General features: G+C 49.2%; 2 protein-coding genes across 3 annotated transcripts in view; one reads left to right on the forward strand and one right to left on the reverse strand.

Annotated features, from left to right (window-relative positions):
- The window catches only part of ARHGAP26 (Rho GTPase activating protein 26), a 113,471-nt gene extending 106,744 nt beyond the window's left edge, over positions 1–6,727 (forward strand). The window contains exons 21-23 of one of the 2 annotated variants that reach the window (XM_027718573.2): positions 491–601; positions 3,180–3,271; positions 5,089–6,727. In XM_027718573.2, coding sequence (XP_027574374.1) covers positions 491–601; positions 3,180–3,271; positions 5,089–5,177 — 292 coding nt within the window. In that variant the 3' untranslated portion in view covers positions 5,178–6,727. The remainder of the gene's footprint in view (positions 1–490; positions 602–3,179; positions 3,272–5,088) is intronic. The other variant, XM_027718574.2, reaches the window with a different exon arrangement.
- Positions 6,728–14,822: 8,095 nt separating this feature from the next.
- NR3C1 (nuclear receptor subfamily 3 group C member 1) overlaps positions 14,823–19,837 on the reverse strand; it is a 64,751-nt gene continuing 59,736 nt past the window's right edge. The window contains 1 exon segment of the mRNA XM_027718520.2: positions 14,823–19,173. Coding sequence (XP_027574321.2) covers positions 19,021–19,173 — 153 coding nt within the window. The 3' untranslated portion in view covers positions 14,823–19,020.

The raw sequence follows: 19,837 nt of genomic DNA on the forward strand, positions 1-19,837 counted from the left end.
TGTCTTGAAAGTGAAGAGCTGTTTGCATGAGGGGAAAAAAAAAAGAGTTCTGCGATGTAAAACGTGGAAAACATAATCAATGACAGTTTTATAGCACCAACTGCATGAGCACTGCAACAAGTGACATACAGAGGGGGTGGAGGCTGGTCACAGGCATCATTAATGTCCAGAACTACCAGCAGCTATTTCTGGCAGCACTGGGGGAAATACAAGGCAGGTAAGTGGCTGGCTTGCCAGCAGTGAGACCCCTCCTCAGCAGAGGGGACGATGGATCAGGGGTTAATTGGAAGATCCAGCTCTTGTTGTCCAGAGAAATGCAGATCCGGCCTTGAAACACTTCCCAAGGTCTTGGCACTTCATTTCGTAGCTGTGTCTCATGCTCTGAATATTCCCAAGGCACTTGCTATCGTCGGCTGTCGTCTCACTGTCTCTCGGTTGCTGTTTGTTGCTGTGGTTGCACGTTGATAAGGTCTCTGGTTATGTCTTGCAGCCCTCAGAATCCAAGCCCAACGTCACCCCTCTCACCGTCCTGGCCCATGTTCTCCGCGCCATCAAGTCCTATGCCCACCTCCTCTACGTCCAGCGACTCATCCCCCATCAGGTCTGTTGCACAATTCGCTTTGCTTTTTGTTGCTTTTGCTATTTCTGTTTAATTTCCCTGGTTTCTCCCACTTCACTTCCCTTTCCCTTTGCATCCTGCTCAAACCCCTGCAACACAGCTGTCTGCACTCAGCAAGAGAGGAGCTTTCAAACCCTTCTGCCCCAGGAGAGACTCTTTGAACCCCCCTGGGCCTCTGGGAATCTCCTGCCCAGGCAAGCAGGAGCTGGTGCTCACAAGGTCGTGGCCGCAGTGCCCGGTGTCGCTGCTGGTCTTGGTGGTTTTCTCTGGCCACTTCAGCTCCTGAGTTGGCTTTACTCTGCTCTGCAACAGGTAAGAAGTGTACTACAAGGAGTAAAGAACCTTTGAAAAGCACAGTCACCCCCCATTTTCTGGCCACCGCTTCTTCTGGGATCTGAGGAGGGTGAAGGACATGGGGCAGCACAGGTGTTTGCTGCTCTCTGCCCATGTCTGTGTGCTTGGGCATCTCTGGAGCAAATTGGTCCTGGAAGTTGCAGATGGACCAATGGAGGATTCCCAGTGGCCCCTGGAACAGTGGGTCAGGCTGTGCTGTGTGCCAGCCCTGTGGGGTCCCCCGGGGTGCCAGGAGCTGGACCTAGTGCTGCAGTGGCATTGTGCCACATTCTGGACACAGGGCCTGCACTGCAGGTCCCAGCAGACACTCAGTGTCACTGCTGGGCCATGTGCTGGGTGCCCTCCAATGGAATTCCTCCTGTCTGAGCCCACCCTGGCACAGTGGAGCAAGAGGCTGTTTCCATTCCTGGCGGATCGTGGCTCCCAGTCTTTGGCAGGTGCAGAGCTGGGGCACCAATCCCTGCACTTGGGAGATGTGTCAAACCTCTTTGGTGGTGCCAGGCACAGGCCAAGCTCTTCCCCCACACCTGCAACCACACAAATGCTGCTGCCCCTTGGCAGGGCATTGATTTGTTCTGCTGCACGTCTGCGGAGGCTGCCAGTGCGTGATGCCCTGCGAGCAGCCTTCCTCCTCAGGGACAGGCTCAGCATCCTCCAGGTGCCCACAGAAGGGCAGATGGGCAACACTCTGGAGTGCCATGCTGGCCTTGGACCATGCCTGGAGGCAGGAACTGAACGAGAACAACCATCAGGGTCCCCAAAAGCCCCACAGGGCTTGGCTAGGCACAGTGGCAACCAGAGAGCAGCCAGTGGGCAAGGGGCAGGTTGGGCCCAGGGACACCAGGCTGCAAGGGTTGGTTTTTGGGGAGAAAACCAACAACTTGAATAATTCAAGGTAGTAAGCCCGAAAATACCTTTTGTTTTTCATCTGATGGTCTCTTAAGCACTCCACGTGAGTGGTACCTCCCCAGCAGTGAAGGACCCTCTGGAGTGGGAGGACTGTTTGCCCACCCTGGGTTTTAAGTGTTTTAAGCTGCTTGTGTCAGGCAGCTGGAATTTTGAGAGGAGAGACCTTCATTTCAGGGCTCTCTTCACTGCAAAACCAAAACCATTCACAGCTCCCCTGGTTTGGGGTTTGCTGTGAAAGGGAACTGGTTTTGCCACAAAGCACTGCCGCTTCCCTGGGCTTGCTCAGAGGGAACTCTGAGGAAGTTCAAGTCCTTGGAAAGATAAAAGCTGGTGAAAGCACTGACCTGAGAATGGTGACGCCTTGTTCCCCACCCCAGCAGCTCCCAGGGGCACTTCCATCACTTCTCTTGGCCGTGTCCCAGCCGAGCAGCCTGCAGAGTGCTGGATGGAGCTGGCTGGTGGTGTGACCCAGTGTCTGGGCAGGTTGGCACTGTCACTGTCACCGTCACCGTAGCGTGGCAGTGTCCCAGCTTTGCACCAGCCTTGCTCCAGCCCAAAGCCACGAGGCTCCATGTGTGGGGACAGCTTTGTATGCCTGCACTTTGCTGGGGGGACCGTGAGGTCCCTCATTTTCCCTGCTCTGTCAGTGGATCGCTCCATTCCTGGCTCTCTGCACTCTGATTCCCTCCCCCGCAGCGTGGGCACGCTGACACTTCCAGCAAAATCTAACGGCTGTTAAATCTTTTTTACCTTCAGGTACAGTCTCTAAAGAAGTGCAGCAAATTCTTCATGGACCTGCTTGGTTTTCTGTTTTGAAATACCTTTCCCCCAGTGCTGATTTTTCTTTGAGAAATCTTGTGGTTGCAGCTGCACCCGGGAGTGATGGGTTTGGCAGAGCAGGGCTGGTGACACCTTTGCTCTGTGCCAACCTCTGGTTGGTGATGGCCCCTCAGAGACTCACAGAACATTCCAGCTCCAGCCCAGTGCCTGGAGTTCTCCTGGGGACCTTGGCTTGGGCTGCTGCTGTGTGGGCACCAGTCTGGGCTCTAGTCCTCATGGTGCCAGCTGGGGTCAGATTGGGATTTACCTTGTGGTGAAATGTGGCTCGTCCCTAAGAACCTTCAGCCTCATCTGGTGTCTTCTTCATGCTTCCCCCAAGCAGTGTAGCCATGGACCCTCACAGAGCAGCAGAGGCCTTTGGACCCCTCTTCAACAAGCACGTGGCCGCCCCTGGGCACAGCAGGGGGTGCTGGTCTGTCTGGGCGGTTTTGTACCAACCTCTGCCCTCTCTTTGCAGCTCCCCACTGCGCAAAGCCCGCGCGCTCTACGCCTGCAAAGCCGAGCACGACTCGGAGCTCTCCTTCACGGCTGGCACCGTGTTTGACAACGGTGAGTCCTGGGGGTACATGGGCTCATTTTTCAGTGCAATATTTAGGATGTTGTTCCTGGAGTGTTGGGAAAGCAGGATGGCGAGAGCTGTGCCCGGTGCCACCGGCAGAGCAAGGCTGTGTGACGGTGCCAGGTCCCTCCCATGGGTACGGACCCCTCTTCTGAGCCATTCCTGGAGGGCTTCTGGGTAGAAGAGATTAGATTCCACGTACCAGCACCAGAAATATTCTGTGCAGTTGCTGTCATGTTTCATGCAGAAGATGGAAAAGTATCATGTGCTTTGTCCCTCTGGATACTGAGCACTGGAATAGGTGGGCTTTGCTTAGTGAAAGACAACATTAATGAACATAGATTTTTCTGTTTCCTGCACCAAGTATCTGTGCCCCATGGAACTGAGCAGCTCTGGCTTAGTTATAATCCCAGTGTAAAGGAAAGATTTTTTACTACTTTCCAAGTAGTTCTTGGCTTTTATATGTTATGCATTGTCATTTGGGAAGCTGCTACCACAGACACTGGTTTTGCCCTGGGATATAGAGGAGAATACAGCAGAAAGGGGAAGATAATGAGTCCATGTGAATTAAAGACAACCCCTCATCTAAGCAGCTCCATAGTCATCTAATAAATAAACATGGTCTCCCCTTTGAGAGCCCGTGGGAATCAGAGCAGCTCGGAGGGGAATTAGGAGGGGAACAAGTTTGAATTAAATACATTATGTTTGCTGATAAAAATCAATGGATTATTCAAGGGAAAAAGTACACAGTGTGTTCCAGTCACTCAGCAGCGCAGTCGGGGCTCACGTTGGCTGGAGTTAGAACCAGCACAGCTTGGTGGGAGTCTTGCTGTGATCAAGGGGCTTTACAAACCCCAGCAAAGGCAAACAGATCTCAGAAATACATGCAGACAGGTACTAGTTGGACTTTAAGCTTTGTGACCAAGCAGCAGCTTAATCCAATGGGGATACTGGGGTACTGCTGCCCACAGTGAGCAACACCCACATGGTCAATAATGGCACATTTGAGAGCTCTGTTTAAACTCGTGTCTTGTCCAGGTTGGTTCCAGACATGGCGTGAACAGTCAGACCTGCAGAGTCACAGGAGGCTGGGGCAGCTCCGCAACACTGCATCGGTGTAGCCCTGGCCTGGCTCCTGCAAAATCAGCAAATTTGCAGGAGTTGATTGAATAAAGAAAGGCTTTTGAGGACTGATCAGGTTTCTGGTTGCACACAATCAGATTGCAGGGTTTGCTTTCCCGCCGGGAGCATTCGCTAATGCAGTTTCCCTCCCAGACTGGGCCAAGGCCGAGCCGGGATGTGCAGGGTTACGATGTGACCATGCTCTCCAACCTCAAAGAGATTTTAGCCCAAATCTGGAGAAAGTTTTGAACCCCTGTTTTTATCCCAAATGCTTCACTTCCCTCAGCCCAGCAGCTCCAGATAATATGTGGACACGCCATCTGCAGCTGAGTGTGCGGCTCACTTAGTCGTGTGGTGGGATTCACTTGGGGAAGGAAAGGCCGAGGAGTCCCACGGGAGAGCAGGCACAGACAGAGCACTTCAGCTGTCTGAGCCCCTTGGTGTGTTCACAGACAGAGCACTTCAGCTGTCTGAGCCCCTTGGTGTGTTCACAGAATCATCGAATGGTTTGGGTTGGAAGGGACCCCAAAGCTCATTTTTAACTCTGTTGGTTTTCCTTTCTTAAAAATAAACACAAATTAAAGGTCTCACTCTCTTCCAAGAACAGCTTTGATGCGGTCAGCACACAAGGAGCAGCAACCCCCGTCCCCTCCTGTAGTGACCTGCCCTTTCCTTCTCTCCACAGTTCACCCATCCCAGGAGCCTGGCTGGCTGGAAGGGACCCTCAATGGCAAGACAGGATTGATCCCTGAGAACTATGTGGAGTTCCTATAACTGTGGGTTTGTGCAGCGCCACTGCTGAGTGTTCCATGGTATCCATGGCGGAGTCCTGCAGGCCCCTGTGTGACGTGGGGTGAGGACATCCCTGTGCCCGCTGGATGGATGTTTTTGTGGATCATGACATGCTCCTCTCCTCCCGGTGTGCGCTCCAGGGCTGCATGGGAGCAGTCCTGGGGAGATGGAGAGATGCCCGAAGCCTGCATCCCAGTGATGAGAAAACCAGGAAAGGGACAGCTCCACACTGCAACCAAGTACTCCAAGGGGCTGAGCCTGCAGACTGTGAATGGCACAAGAGCCCCTGAGCAGGATGTTCCTCACAGCAGGACCGTTCACTGGCTGCATGGAGCATCAGTGGGAGCTGGGGGACCCCCACTCACCAGTGTTCCTGCCAAGGAGGAGCGACCAGCAGCGAGTCCTGTGCTCCCAAATCCATCCCTGCATTCCAGCTGGCCTGAGCGACACTCTCCATGCTGCCAGGGAGCACCCTGACCTAACCTTGGGGGCAGGGGAAGGGTTGGGGTGCTTTCGTCTGACACCAAACCCCAGGCTGGGGCTGCAGCAGCACTTTGAGGGGGCCAAGCCCCCGTGGTGACTTGGGCAGCCCCCGTGGTGACTTGGGCAGCCCCGGTGAGGCGACTGCCCTCCTCGTGCCACCACAGTGCCGGGTCTTGCAGGCGAGAGCGAGCCCTGGGTGGGCTCTGTGGGGGCTCAGGGCTGGTGGGGCTCAGCAGGTACTGGCATGGCAGAGTAAGGATATTTTGGACCAAACCTCTCAAGCTCTTTTTTTTTTTTTTTTTTTAAGGATTTTGATTTTTGTGAGATAAACCTCAGTGCTGGGCGAGGTGAGCAGCCCACGCTGCCTTCCTGGTGCAGCCCCAGACAAACCCTGCTCCTGTTTTTTGGCTATTTGGTACCTCCACTTCCTAATTCCCATTGCACAGACACATCCATGCTCCCACCAGTGCCCAGGCCGCTGATGTGCCGTGTTGAAGCTGTGTCTGCCACTCTCCAGCACTGTTTTTTAGGCATCTCCTTGCTTGCAACCTGGTGTGTTGTCTGTCCGTGCCAAGTCTGTGCAGTGCTACTTGTACAAGGTGAATTATTTCCATCCTCACAGAGCATTTGCTGTTGATGTGGCCAACCTGGGATCTGTGGAGAGCAAAGGACGAGTCCTTCAGCTCCATCTGCCCTCAGAGGATGCTCCTGCCTCCGTGGACACACTGTGAGGGCTTGGCAGAGCGAGTGTGCAAGTCCCTCATCATTCCAGATCATTTTTACGGGGGAGGGTGGAAGAAGGAGCCCTGTTTGACTGCAGAGCCAGGATATTGAGAGCTGGAATTATTATATTTTATAAAAGAAAGTCTCAAAAGAACCCCCAGCCCGCGGTGGTGAGTCCTGCACCAAAGCGCCGCTGCCGCCACCCTGGGGATGGATGTCGTGGCTTTTTGTAATAATTTTTAAGACTCTGAGTGACTGAATTGCTGTATGTGTCACTTTTTATTTTTGAAAGAATTAATGTATAAATAGAGTATCTTAAAATATTATGAGGGAAAGATCTATATTTGATATTTTTAGAAGAGCTGTAATGAGAGAAGTGAAGGACATTTGAAACCAGTCACAGAGACGCTCCCAAACACCCTGATCCCCCACCTCCCCCAGCCTTGGGCTGCTGCTTCGTTTGCTCTGTGGTGTCACTGAGAGAAGAGGGAGCTGAAATATCAGCCTTGTTCACGTTTCTTCCACAGTAATTAAACTTCCTGGGCTTTTGTCTTGGGGGAAAAAAAAAAAGAGGAAAAAGTCAATCATTTTTTTTCTGCTTTCCAGGGCAGGCAGCACAGATTGTTCCCAGGGGATCACACCCTCTCCATAACACCCCAGTGCCTTGAGGGATGCTCTGGGCTCCTCACCTGCCTGGTGTGGTTTTGGCAGGGGTGGAGTTCCCCACCTGCCTGGTGGTCTCTGCTCTGAGGTGTTGGAAGAAGAGGGTGAGAGGTTTGTAGTGTTTCAGTGGCACATTGCTGGTTCATGTCCATCCTTGGATTTAATAGTCAACATTTGTGCTGTTTCTTGGTTTTCCTGAAGCTGAGGATGGGGCCAGTCTTTATCCAGTCCTGGCATCAGATGGGGCTGGGCTTTATCCAGCCCTGGCATAAGATGAGGTCTGGCTTTATCCTGCCTCGGCATCACTCCATGGCTGCGGCTGGTGCTGGGACCGTGGGGCTGCTTGGAGCTGGCACTGGCCCTGCCTGGGGCAGGTGTAACAAAACACCTTCCCAGAGGGTTAGGAGAGGGATGGGAAGGACTAATGGAAAGGATTTTTTTTAAATGCTTAATATTTCCTGTCACCACTCTTTGCTTTTGTTTGGGACTGTCCCATCCAGAGCTGCTCCTCCATCATCACTCCTGCCTTCACGGGATGCTGCCAGAGCAGAGAATGCTGTGGATGAATGGGAATTGCAAACACGCCAAAACCACTCCAAAAGGCATTATTTAGGGACACGGTATTTAAGGGCCTGTTTAGCGATGCTGTGTGAGCACCAGCACAGCCCACCCGGTGCCAGGAGGCTGTTGCCAGCCGTGTCCCCACAAAACCTTTCCATGCAGTGTCCCCCTTTGGCTCCTCAGATGCTCCCATTACTCTGAGACAGGAGTAAGTTCCTTTTCCGAGGCACATGAGAGCTTTTGGATGTGCTACCTAGAGGGTTTCTGGGAACAAAAGTCCCATGCAGACATATTTACAAGACGTCTCCTGGAGGAAAGGGAAATCAAGCCTAAGTTATTGCTCTTACAGGAGAGCCAGTGGAATATTTTTTTTTAATTAAAACTTTCCAAAAAGAAAAATTTGGCTGGAATGCTTACTAAATGTTCCCTTCTTGGGCCAGCTTTAATAGTGTCGTAAACATCAGTTTATTCCAAGACAAATTAAAGATAGGAAATACTTTTTTAAACCAGCCTGACAGGGCGTTTGATGCTTAATATTAAAGTCATCAGTCAAAGTGATACGAAAGCTGGGTGGTGGCATTGCCCATGGGCAGAGCCTCTCTCACGGTCCCTGGCCTGTCATTTCAGGCATTAAACCAAAAAAAAAAAAGAGATGGTGCAATAATATCTGTTGGAACTGACATTGGACAAGTCTCACAGCGCAGCCCTGCCATGTTTCGGGTCAAGGACACAAGTCTCACAAGTTGGCCATGGCCAGGCCACCACGGGCCAGCCTTGGTCCCAGTGTCCCAGTGGCCACTGACACATGTGGCGTTTCTGAGGTCCCCACAGGCCTGTGGTCAGGCTGCCCTTGTCTCTTTACTGATTTTTGGGAGTTTTGAATCAGCAAGTGAAGCAACTCACATGGTTTGAGAGCGCCCAGACTACTGCCAGCGCTCCTCTCACACCTCCCAGTGCCCTGCTGGGCGCTTTGTGTGGGGTGGGTTGGATCAGGTTGGGTTTGGGATTGTGTTGGGTTGGGTTTGCATTGGATTTGGGTTGGATTTTACTCGGATTGGTTTTGGCTTGGTGTTGGGTTGCACTTGGATTGGGTTCGATTTGGGTTGGGATTAGGTTGGGTTGGATTGTGGTTGGATTTAATTGGGTTGGGCTGGATTTGTTGGGTCGTGGTTGGGTTTGGGTTGGGATTGAGTTGAATTGGGTTTGGTGTTGGTTTATGGTTGGATTGGATTGGGTTGGATTTGGGTTGCAGTTGGACTGGGGTTCTAAAAAAAGCATCCAACCCCCTGTTTCATTGACAGCAGTTCAGCACATCGAGGGATCAGGTGGGTCTGTAGCCAAGGGAAGACTTTACCAGCACACACCCAGAGCCTGGTGGTGGAGGGACATGGTATTTTATCAGCGAGCGTGTGGTATTTTAATTATTCTAATGAACCATAAACCTCAAAGCAATTATAGTGTGTACATTTGGGCTAATGCAAAATTTTAGCTTTTGGGAAATAAAGATTAAAAGCAAAGGGTTTTTTTTAAGAAATAGCTGTTTAAGGCTCTATTCTCTGGGTGAGGAGCTGATTGTTTGCAGATGAGCTCGGCAAAGCAGCTGGTAATTTAGCACAATGCTGACGGCTCACAAGGTAGCACCTACCTATTACTTATTGTAAATCCTCCCTCCTGCTAATGAAGCTTATTCTGCTTCTAAACCTCAGACAAAAGGGTCTAGAAAAATCACACCTGGGCTCTAAACTCACTGACGCATGCAGGAAGGGGGAAAAGTCTGCATCAGCCGGGTGTCCTGGAGACCAACCGTGGGCTTGGATTAGGAGGGGATGGCAGAACAAGGTCTGGAGGTGGGAGCGAGGTGGAGTTTGAACAAACCCATCTCCACAGGGAGATTTTTGTGTCCCTGCTGCCGTGGGTCCATCTCTCTGGGAGACCCCGCAGCCCTCATCGCCTCCTGCCTGCTGCTTCCCCCTCCCTACCCTGTGCTGGGGTCCAGCTGTTACCCAGGGCAATCAGATAATTAAATATCTGCAGATTGGTCGGAGCTTTCCTTCACAACGACCTGTGAGTGAAGAGCGGTGGAGGAGTGACGGGTGGTGAGAGAGGCTCTGGGAATGAGCCCCAGAAGGGCCAGAATGTAGGAGTGAAGAAACCCTCAATGAAAGCATCTCCCAGGCACAGGGGGCTGGAAGAGGCCTCACAGACCATCTTATGCCACCCCCTGCCATGGGCAGGGACGCCTTCCTCTAGACGAGGTTGCTCCAAGCCCTGTCCAACCTGGCCTTGAACACTTCTAGGGATGGGGCAGCCACAGCTTCTCTGGGAAACCTGTGCCAGGGCCACACAGGGAAGAATTTCTTCCCAATATCCAATCTAACCCTACTCTGTCAGTGTGATGCCGTTCTCCCTTGTCCTGTGACTCCATGCCCTTGTCCAAAGTCCCTTTCCACAAACACACCTAAAGGTAAGTTCTCCTTTCCAGCTGATGACACCGTGGGCTGCCTGGGCTGGTTCCCGCTGCTCCAGCAGCCAGTGAGGATCTTTTCCCAAGGCTGCACTGGGAAGTGCTGCTGTGCCCGGCCCTGCCGCAGCGGGAGGTGCCCACGACCAGCTGAGGGGTCGTGGCTGTGCCGGTGAAATTCCATGGCCCTGCAGCCCATCCGGCCGGGATGCTCTGCTGCTGCGGCAGCTGCGGGTTGTGGGTTTGGTTGTAACTCGTCCTTCCAGCCGCTGCCGGAGCAGCTCTTGTGCAAACAAGCTCATTCTAATGCTGTTTACCTACAATGACTCCTGAGGGAGAGCTACCGGCCTGGACGGCAGCCAGCGCTGGGCTGAGCAGGGAGTGTCTGCCGTGTCCTCCTCACCCGGCTGAGCCGGACGGTGACACTTCCACCGGGATCCGGTTCCTGTGCAGGGCTGGGGGGCACCGGGGGCACTGCGGGACGGAGGCTTGGCTGCTCCTGCTTGGCCCTGGAGCTGCTCCTCGAGCCCCGTCTGCCTGACGTACAGCTGCCTTCCCTGTCCCGCTCCCATAGATCCCGGAGATGTTATGCTGCTTTCTAAAGCTTATTAATTTTGCTGCAGCCATTACCTATAATAAATATTTCTGGGTCTGGGAGATGCACGTGCTGCTTCTGCCTCTAGGGTTTTTTGTTGGTTGGTTGGTTGGTTGGTTTTTTTTGGGGGGGGGATTGTTTTGGGGCTTGCTTTTGCGTGGGGGGGGGGGTTGGGTTTTTGTTGGTTTGGGGTTTTTTGTTTGTTTTGGTTTGGGTTTTTTGAGTATTTTTTTTCTTTTTTCTTTTTTTTTTTTTTTTTTTTTTTTTTTGAATTTGGGGTTGGTTGGGTCTTTTGTTCACTGACTGTTACTGTGTTGGTACCTGAAGTGCTGCTGCTCCGAGCGCCGGGGCTGCCCTCCAGCCACCCGGAGCAGAACCAATTACACCACCAGATCCTAATCGAGCCGCTGTTTATTATTTATTTCCCCAGCAACGACGATATATTTAGCCCAACAGCTTTGAGCTGTTTCAGCCCCATTATGCTCAGCAAATCCCAGCAGCGTGACGGGAGGGAGCGCTGCCCATGGAAGGGATAGCCGAGGGGCACCAGCACCGTGAGCCCCCCGGGACGCCAAGGGGGAACCCCCGACCTCCCCTTGCCCCAGAGAGGGGCTGCGTTTGCCCCTGGGCAGTGGGTGTGGGTGGGCGAGGGACTGACCCACACGGGGGGGAGAAGCATCTCTGCACAAGGGGAGGGTGTGAGAGCCTCGTCCCTCGGGTTTTCTTTGGCTTGCCAAGGGTTGGGTTGGGCTGGTTGGATTTTTTTTAATTATTTTTAGTAATTGCTCTGGTCTGAGCCTTGTAGGCCAGTCCTGTGTTTGTTTGGGGTAGGAACACGTGCAGCTTGGCTGCAGCTCGGCTGTGGAAGTTCTGCCTGCGAGCCAAAAAGGGAAAAAAAGGGTGTGAGAGAAATGAGGAATTAAAAATGCTGGGGTTTAATTTTGGATGGGTTCTTGCAGGAGCCTGGACATGGGTACGCTGGGGCCAAGGCAGTCTGGGGGGATGGGGACAGCAGGCTCAGCCCCCTCCCCATGACCTGTGTCACTGCCTGTACCCCTGCTCTGCAGCAGTTCCCTGTGCTCAGCTCCTCAGGGACGCATTTCTCCCATGTCCAGTCCCTCAGAGATGCATCCCCCTTGTGCTCAGCTCCTTGGGGACACATTTCTCCCATGCTCAGCTCCTCTGGGCCACAGTCTCCCCTGTCCAGCCCCTCGGGAACACAGTCCCCTATGCTCTGCTCCTTGGGAACACATCCCCTGTTCCCAATGCCCATCACTGGGCTCACCAGGTCACTTTTCCCAGTCTCACCCTGTCCTCCTGCATCAGCCATGCAAATAGTGCCCACATGAGATGCTGCCTCAGCTGTTTTCCCCCTACCTTTTTATGTGGTTTGATCTCGAATCAGCAGATCCCATAATTAGAAGGACTCCACTTGTTATTTTTTAAACTCAGAAGTTCCCTGTTGTGACCTCAGAGAATATCCTTAATTATGCTTTGGAGCTGTGCCAGGCCTGTGATGGATTGGATAAGGATATTTACCCCTCCTCCAGGTTGATTTTTATCTGCTTTTCCATGGACTCGGGCGTTGGACATCAATGAACTTCTTATCCCTTCAGAGGGTTCCTCTCCCTGTGGCTCCTCCAGTCTCACTTTGACAAGTTCAATATTTACATGTTTTTATTTTAAAATGGACATGCAGTAGACATATTATTTTCAGGTCTGCCAATATCAAAATTATCTGTAACCCTGACAAGGAAATGAACCAAACTTGTTGACATGTGACCCCATTGCCCAGAGAAGCTGTGGCTGACTCATCCCTGAAGTGTTCAAGGTAGGTTGGACAGGGCTTGGAGTAACCTGGTCTAGTGGAAGGTGTCCCTGCCCATGGCACGGGGGTGGAATGAGATGAGCTTTAAGGTCCCTTCCAACCCAAATGATTCTGTGGTTCCATGAAACGGATCTGGCCAGTGCCTTTGTGCAGTTCAGCATCCAGCTGGTGCCAAGATGGGTACAGGTACCAGCAGAGACACCCCTGGAATGAGTGTCAGCTGGGTCTGAAGGAATGACTACATCTTGGATTTAGGGACTTGAAATGGTTTGGATCCCTAAGGCAGCACTGCAGGACCTGAGCTTGCAGAGTCCTGTGTTCCCTCCCAGACTAGTTCCTGATGGTATCTTGATAAGAACACTGGCAATGTCTGGGATAACCATAACTTACAGCCAAGGAGTCTTTTATTCTGTAGAATCCCAGTATTTGTGCATTATGTGGCACAGCTCCGTGAGCTCCCACTGCAGTGGGGAGACAGCCACGGACAAAACGGCCCATTGGGGACTGTCCCAGGGACAAACACGAACTCAAGAGCTCAAATCTTAAATGTCAAAATTGTAAAAGTGGCATTTAATGGTGTCTTTTCCAAACCAGTCTGAAATGCCATTGTTTTATTGGGATAATGTGAACACAACAGAAATCATGAGTTGCCATCTCATGCTGGGCTTCATCCGAATTTCTTGGAAGCTAAGGATAGAGCTCCAGAAAACAAGTAATTGCAAAATAAGGCTGCAGGTGAGGGAGGGCTGCAGCCCCATGGCCCCCAATCCGCCCTCCCAGGGCAGGGCAGCACCATGGCCACGCTCCAGCCACAGCCAGTGTGGTGGGACAGAGCACAGGAGGGGCAGAAATCCTGCAAGGAATCAGAACCTGGTCCACAGATGTTTCTGATGTCAATGATTTTATAAATGGAATGGGACAAGTGGGATTTCATGTGGAACATGAACACATTGAGGACTTGATGCACTTGCCATGAAGCTGGAGCTCATGAGACACAGAGCAGTTATATTATCCTAATATCTGATGTCGCTCCTTAAAGAATCTTTCCACAATTGTTTCACAAATAAACGCGGTTATCATAAATCCTGTTCTTGTATTGCCTCTGACCCCCATCCACAGCCATCCAGCTTGGGAATTACCGAAGGGAAATTTATGTAAGCTTTGTTTTAATTGCAAACAATTCAAAGAAATCATTCCCTGCTGGGAACTCGGCCTTTTATGCTGCAGTTAAATGAGATTTTATTACAGCACGACTCGCTCTGCTGCTCAGGGGGCGAAGGCATGAGCTGTGCTGAGGTTTTAGTTACTGATGGGTTGGAGACGTTGACATTCGAAAACTCCAATGGCCACATGGCAGGGAAGGAACTTCATGACAGCATTTTCTGTTCTTTATGAAACAAAGTGCAATGTTGTCACAGCCAGACAGAGGCACCTTTCAGTGTTGCTGATATAGGAAGTCCTTTTTCACAATTTGGGTTAAATCCTGCCTTTGGGAAGGTATGATCCTGCTGCACAGGACCCCTTAGGCTGGAATCCCATAGCCCATCCCCTGCCCAGGACTCCCACCCCAATCCACATCCTCCCCCCTAGGTAATGCCCATGACTTTGTAGTACATTTTGTTTCTCTCTATCACTAACATTTGGCATCCGGTAGTTGCCTTGGGAAGGAGCTTTTATCACATTCTGACACATATCAGATAGTTGAGAACCACTGCAGTGACAAAATACATTTTAAATCACAGAATTACAGAGTGACTTGGGTTGGAAGAAACCTTAAACTCCTCTTGTTCCACCCCCCCAGCATGGGCAGGGACACCTTGCTCTAGACCAGGTTGCTCCAAGCCCGGTCCAACCTGGCCTTGAACACTTCTAGGGATGGAGCAGCTGCAGCTGTTCAGGGAACCTAAATCAATTCTTTATTTAGTTACAAAACATTTTGTGCTGTTTTCCTCAGTTGAACTGGCCCGGCAGCTTTAGCCTTTCTCTGAGGTGGGCACAGGTCAGGCTGCTCCAAGGCACGTTCCTGCTCTGGATTACATTAGAGAACCACAGTGCTGATTTTCCTCCAGAAAACGGACATTAGAATGCAAAGGCAAAACATAGGCAGCTGTGATTTTCAATTAAATTGTTAATTTGAACTTCATGATCAGAAATTCTCCTGCTCCAGAACTTCTACAGCAGCAATTCACTCCAGTACAAATAATTCCTGCATATAAGGTGAATAATGAGACCACCACAAATGAACCGACTCGCTGTTGGACCCAACCCTCTCCAGGATCACAGCAAAAACTCCACAAAAGCATTTTGGAGCCATTTAATGAAAAAAGCAGAATTTTATTATATGGTTTCTGTCCATTATTCGGCATTGCTGTAAATGGCTCACATTTACTGCAACTTCTGTACAGATGTGTGGCTTTGTATTACCAGAACAGCAAATTTAAATGAAAAAATAAATGTTCAACAATTCCACACAAGCTTTTACAGTCCAACATTTCACTGAGTAGGTGAAAACTACAGACTTGTTACTACAGAATTATTCAGCATGAATAAAAAACTACAACTTTTATTTTTAAACAGGAGTCACTGGTTTAATTTTTTTCTTTTATGTTGTTTAAAATTGCTGTGATAAAAATAATGATTTTTTAATAATGCCATACACCGGTATGATATAGGATTTGTCCCCAGTATATATCTTTTTGTTTAATATACAAAATAGAGTAATGACCCATCGCTTGACTCTGCTGTTGTGCAGGTTGTTGGAGGTGGGATGTTTCCACACACACGCACACACACAGCCTTTCCTTGGATACGAGGCCTCTGGCTGAAGAGGCTCTCGACCTTCCCGGAAAATTTGGTTCCTATGTGATGTCGATGGCTCAGCAACCCCTGGTTGCAGACTGGGCTAACGATAGAGCGTGACTGGTATATAATCATGGAATCCCCGACTGGTTTGGGTTGGAAGGGACCTTAAAGACCATCTCATTACAACCCACGGGCAGAGACACCTTCCACTACACCAGGTTGCTCAGAGCTCCATCCAGCCTGGCCTTGAACACTTCCAGGGATATAAGAATACAATCTTTATAAAATCTCACTCTAAGTCATGTCCCTGAAGTCCTTCCTCGCTAAAACTCGACTACAGGATGCTCCCGCAGCCAACGTTCATCCAGGCACTTCCTCCTCCTTCCTACCTTTCTCTGTGAAAATGGCGAGGTCATTTTTCGGCATCAATTGGCACCTATTCCCAGCCCCCCTCCCTCTGCCCTCCCTCGTGGCGGCCCCCCAGCGCCCCCCTGTCCCGGTGTCCCCCCGTAAGGCCATTGCGAGCGCCCGGCGCGTCCTGAGCTGCCCCCGCCGTCCCTGGGCGGATCCGTGCACTTTGTGATAAGGCACTGAAGAGCCGAAGTCAGAATTCTCCCTGCTTTATCCAGAGTGCAGGGACTACCCACTGCTACACGGACTACGGATAACAGGACATGGACTTCTCACTGCTGACTAAAGCACTATGTTTTCTCACTGGTGAAGTTTAGAACTGAACAGCACATACAGGACGATTCTTTCTCTAACATCACAGTCTCCTTTGTTTTTCCTTAAATCCACAGACTAAAAATGAACATACAGGCAAACAGACACAAGGGGCAGAGAGCCTCTCCTCCTACATGACCAGTTCTCTCATGGGGGGATCACAGAATCCCAGAATTTGGGTTGGAAGGGACCTTAAAGCTCATCCAGTTCCAACCCCCAACTCCATCATCATCTGTTGGAGCTCACTGCAGTTGCTTCTGCTGGCAAAAATGCCAAGTTTCGGGTCCGTGCACCCCGACCCGCACACGCGCTGTGCCCCAGGCTCCGACCGAGGGCTCTGGGGATACAAGTTTATAAAACATTCTCCAAAGTAAGAGCAGGTTTCCTTTGAACCAAAGAGCCCCCCCCAAACCCAACAGCACCAAACTCCTATCTGTATCTGTATCTGTATCGCAACTGGGCGCGTGAGGATTCCCATGGAATTGGGCTGGATGTCATAATTAAAATCCTGACCTTTAATTGTTACAAAATGTACATATTCCGTACAGATCAAAGGAGAGAATGATTATTTATTTTTATTAAAGGTGCTATTTTACTCCAAAGTACTGAATATAGGATCTTTTTTAATAGGTATAACATTCAAAAAGAGATTTAAGAAAGGAGAATTGAGTTTCCTATTTCAGCTGGAAACCAATGTTTGCTGAAAGTAGAAATGTGCTGTGGACACCTCATGCTCTGTATTTACATATTGCTGGCACCTGGATGTGGATTATTGCCCAATTTTGAAGCTGTTTTTGCTGTGGGAGTGAGGCTGTGTATGAAATTCCCCCGGGAGGAATTCAGAGCTGGGTGTCCTGGCTGACAGTTTTTGCAGTGGGGGTCTGGTTCAGCCATGCTTCGGGAGCAGTTCCCGACCATACAGATAGGAGCATCCCACCCAAAAGCCAATGGGAATTTTTACACAGTGATTCAATAAACACAAACCCAACCCTACAAACACCCACGGAGCACAGGTTTTCCCCTCTGAACAAAGCACTTCTTTGGATACGAACACCGATGCCTCCGGTGCTGCTTCCAGCCAAACCACACAGAACGGGTTCCCACTCATCATATTTGTGACCCCTACAAAAAATATAATTACATGTATCATGATAAAGCAATCTGTCATCTAAAAATCATCCTTATTATACACTATACAAGCTATTTTACAATCATTTAATAAATTGCTTTTAAAGCTGCAGTAGCCCTTCCCTTCTTTTCTTGTATCAGCGAATATACCGATTATACATATTTGAAACTATAACTAAATATAAAAATATATTAGGTTTTGTATTTTCTCAGATGATCTTTCTCATTTCTATTACACAAATAATCTGGCCACTTTGAGTAAAAATCAAATTTTAGAGTGGCTTAGTAAATATTTCAATTTTGAGATACAGAAAATTGTTAAGGTGCACGTAGAAAAGGCTACTACAGCTTCTAAACATCGGAAAATATCCTTATCAATGGCAACAAGGAGAAATCCACATGGCCTATGGGAATTTATGGCACGCCAGGAATTCAGTGTGAAGGGCTGCAGCCTTACAAAGACAGAAAGTTTGACGGACAACTCTAAGACCACGAACTCAGTAGCGGAGCTTTCCTGCTCTCCAGGAGAGAGGATGGAGCAGTCAGTGACGGGTGGAGATGTGGAATTGGGTCTCTAACCAGGCGAGTTTGGAGCTGGGATATCCAGTCACAGCCGTGTGGCCGCTCGGACATCTCCCCGAAGAGGAGGACTCTGGAATCCGTCCAGGAGAACAAACCCAAACCACTGGGTGCAATCACACGTCCACCTCCTCTGTCCGTGGGGGTTTCCAGATATACTCGTGTGATGACAGGTTTAAGTGTATAGAAAATGTGAGTTTCTCCACACAGAAGTAAACTTTTCTGCAGCTATGCATATTTTCCTGAAAATTTCCTGATGGGCAGTCAGGACTGATCTTCTTGGCATCAATGCAGCCCATGACTCTTTGCGTTATGGCTGTTGCATCATATGCAAAAATCAGGCTTCTTTTTTTTTTTTTTTCAATATATAAAATAACCTGCTCATTTACATCCAGTGAGGACTGGGTTAATTTTCTATGAATCTGCATATCCAACACTTCTGCAATATACCAAAAGGATTTCATTCGGATCTACTGAAATGAGATTTGAGAGTGTTCTCCCACCCACCCTGGCCCTTAAAAAAAGCCAAATTTTTATAGCCGCTTTGACAGTTGAAAGCGATTAGGTTAGAAAAGCCCAACCCTTTTTCACATGAATCTACTCAAGGATTTACTGTCTAGAGGTCGTTTAGGAAAGCTACGAGCTGCCCCACCTTAAAAAACCAGCTGTACAATAGGCATCTTGAAGTATTACAAAAAAATTATGTAAGAAAAAATGAACAAGCCGAGTTCACGGTATATAAAGTTAAAGGAAATTGCTAAAACCAGACAGTAATAGCTATAAAAGGCACAACTTCCCTTTTCTGATATACACTTGTAAACTTTCTTCAGGTTACATGCATAAACCAAAATGCTACCTTAACTTTAAAAAAAAAAAAAATCCAAAACACTTTACTAAAATAAAAAAAACAAAACGCCTAAAAAATTGTCTCCAGCCAACTGCAGCAATTAATTAATTAGCAGAATGTTCGTAACAGCCTCAGAGCTTGTCACTGGTGGTTTGATGCATCCGGGGATGGTGCACGAGGGGAGAGAGAAAATTTCTAACAAATAGGATTTACGATTTCTTTGCCTTTCCTTTCTCCCCAATTCTTTCCCAAATGGGAGAAATCCGCTGCTTCTCCAGCCTAACTCTTGGCCCTCTGTAAACCACATGTAGTGCATAATTACAAAAGAAACACCGCTGCGAGGACAAAAGGAACAAGTTCTGTAGGTTTTCTCTTTACAAAACAAAGCTATCGAGTGACGGTTTCTTAAGGCAACCCTTTGTGTTAAGGCAGTCACTTCTGATGAAACAAGAGCTTCTTGATATTTCCATTGGAATATTTTGGTATCTGATTGCTGATGATTTCTGCCAACATTTCTGGGAACTCAATACTCATGGATTTATCCAAAAATGTCTGGAAGCAAAAGCTCAGAAGATTTTCAACCACCTACAAGTGATAAGGCAAAGAATTACTTGCACACGAAGATGTATAGAAGAATCACTCACATCCATCCTCCTCCCACCCAACCCCTGCCTGTGCATGATGAGGCACATCCCAGCACCCCTCACCCCTGCTCCAACAGGACAGGCACAGGCATCCTCAATTAATTAATTCTTGTCAATGGCACTCCAATATAAACCAAACAAACAGATGCAAACACTGAAGAGATTCGGTATCAATTCCCATTCCAGCAGATAAGTGACATACACATGTACAAGCTTAATTAGATCTTTCCAGGTGCCTGGTACAGTAACAAATAAAAAACAGTAGTTTTGAGGTCCCAAAGTTTCCCCCATTTTAAACATTGCTGGGACTGCTTTGTGTAATTTAGAATTAAATTCCAAAGGAGACAGACTGAATTCTGAAATTCTTTGCCAAATGAATCCTGCTAACACCACACATAGCGCTGAGGAATTATTTCATTGCAATTTCAACTACTCCATAAATTCATAACAGGTTTTAAACTTCACATCTCTGCTACTACTGCAAATCATTTACAGTTTCTGAGTTCCTCCATTTTAAAGCAACACAATTTTTAAGAACTAAAGGGACTGAAAATTAGATGAATTATAAAATTAATTGCTGCGGATTCCACTGCAGAAGTAGCCTG

The sequence above is a fragment of the Pipra filicauda genome, unplaced genomic scaffold (genome assembly GCF_003945595.2).
Source record: "Pipra filicauda isolate LSUMZ 115617 unplaced genomic scaffold, ASM394559v2 scaffold3_size10097308_pilon, whole genome shotgun sequence".
Taxonomy (NCBI): domain Eukaryota; kingdom Metazoa; phylum Chordata; class Aves; order Passeriformes; family Pipridae; genus Pipra; species Pipra filicauda.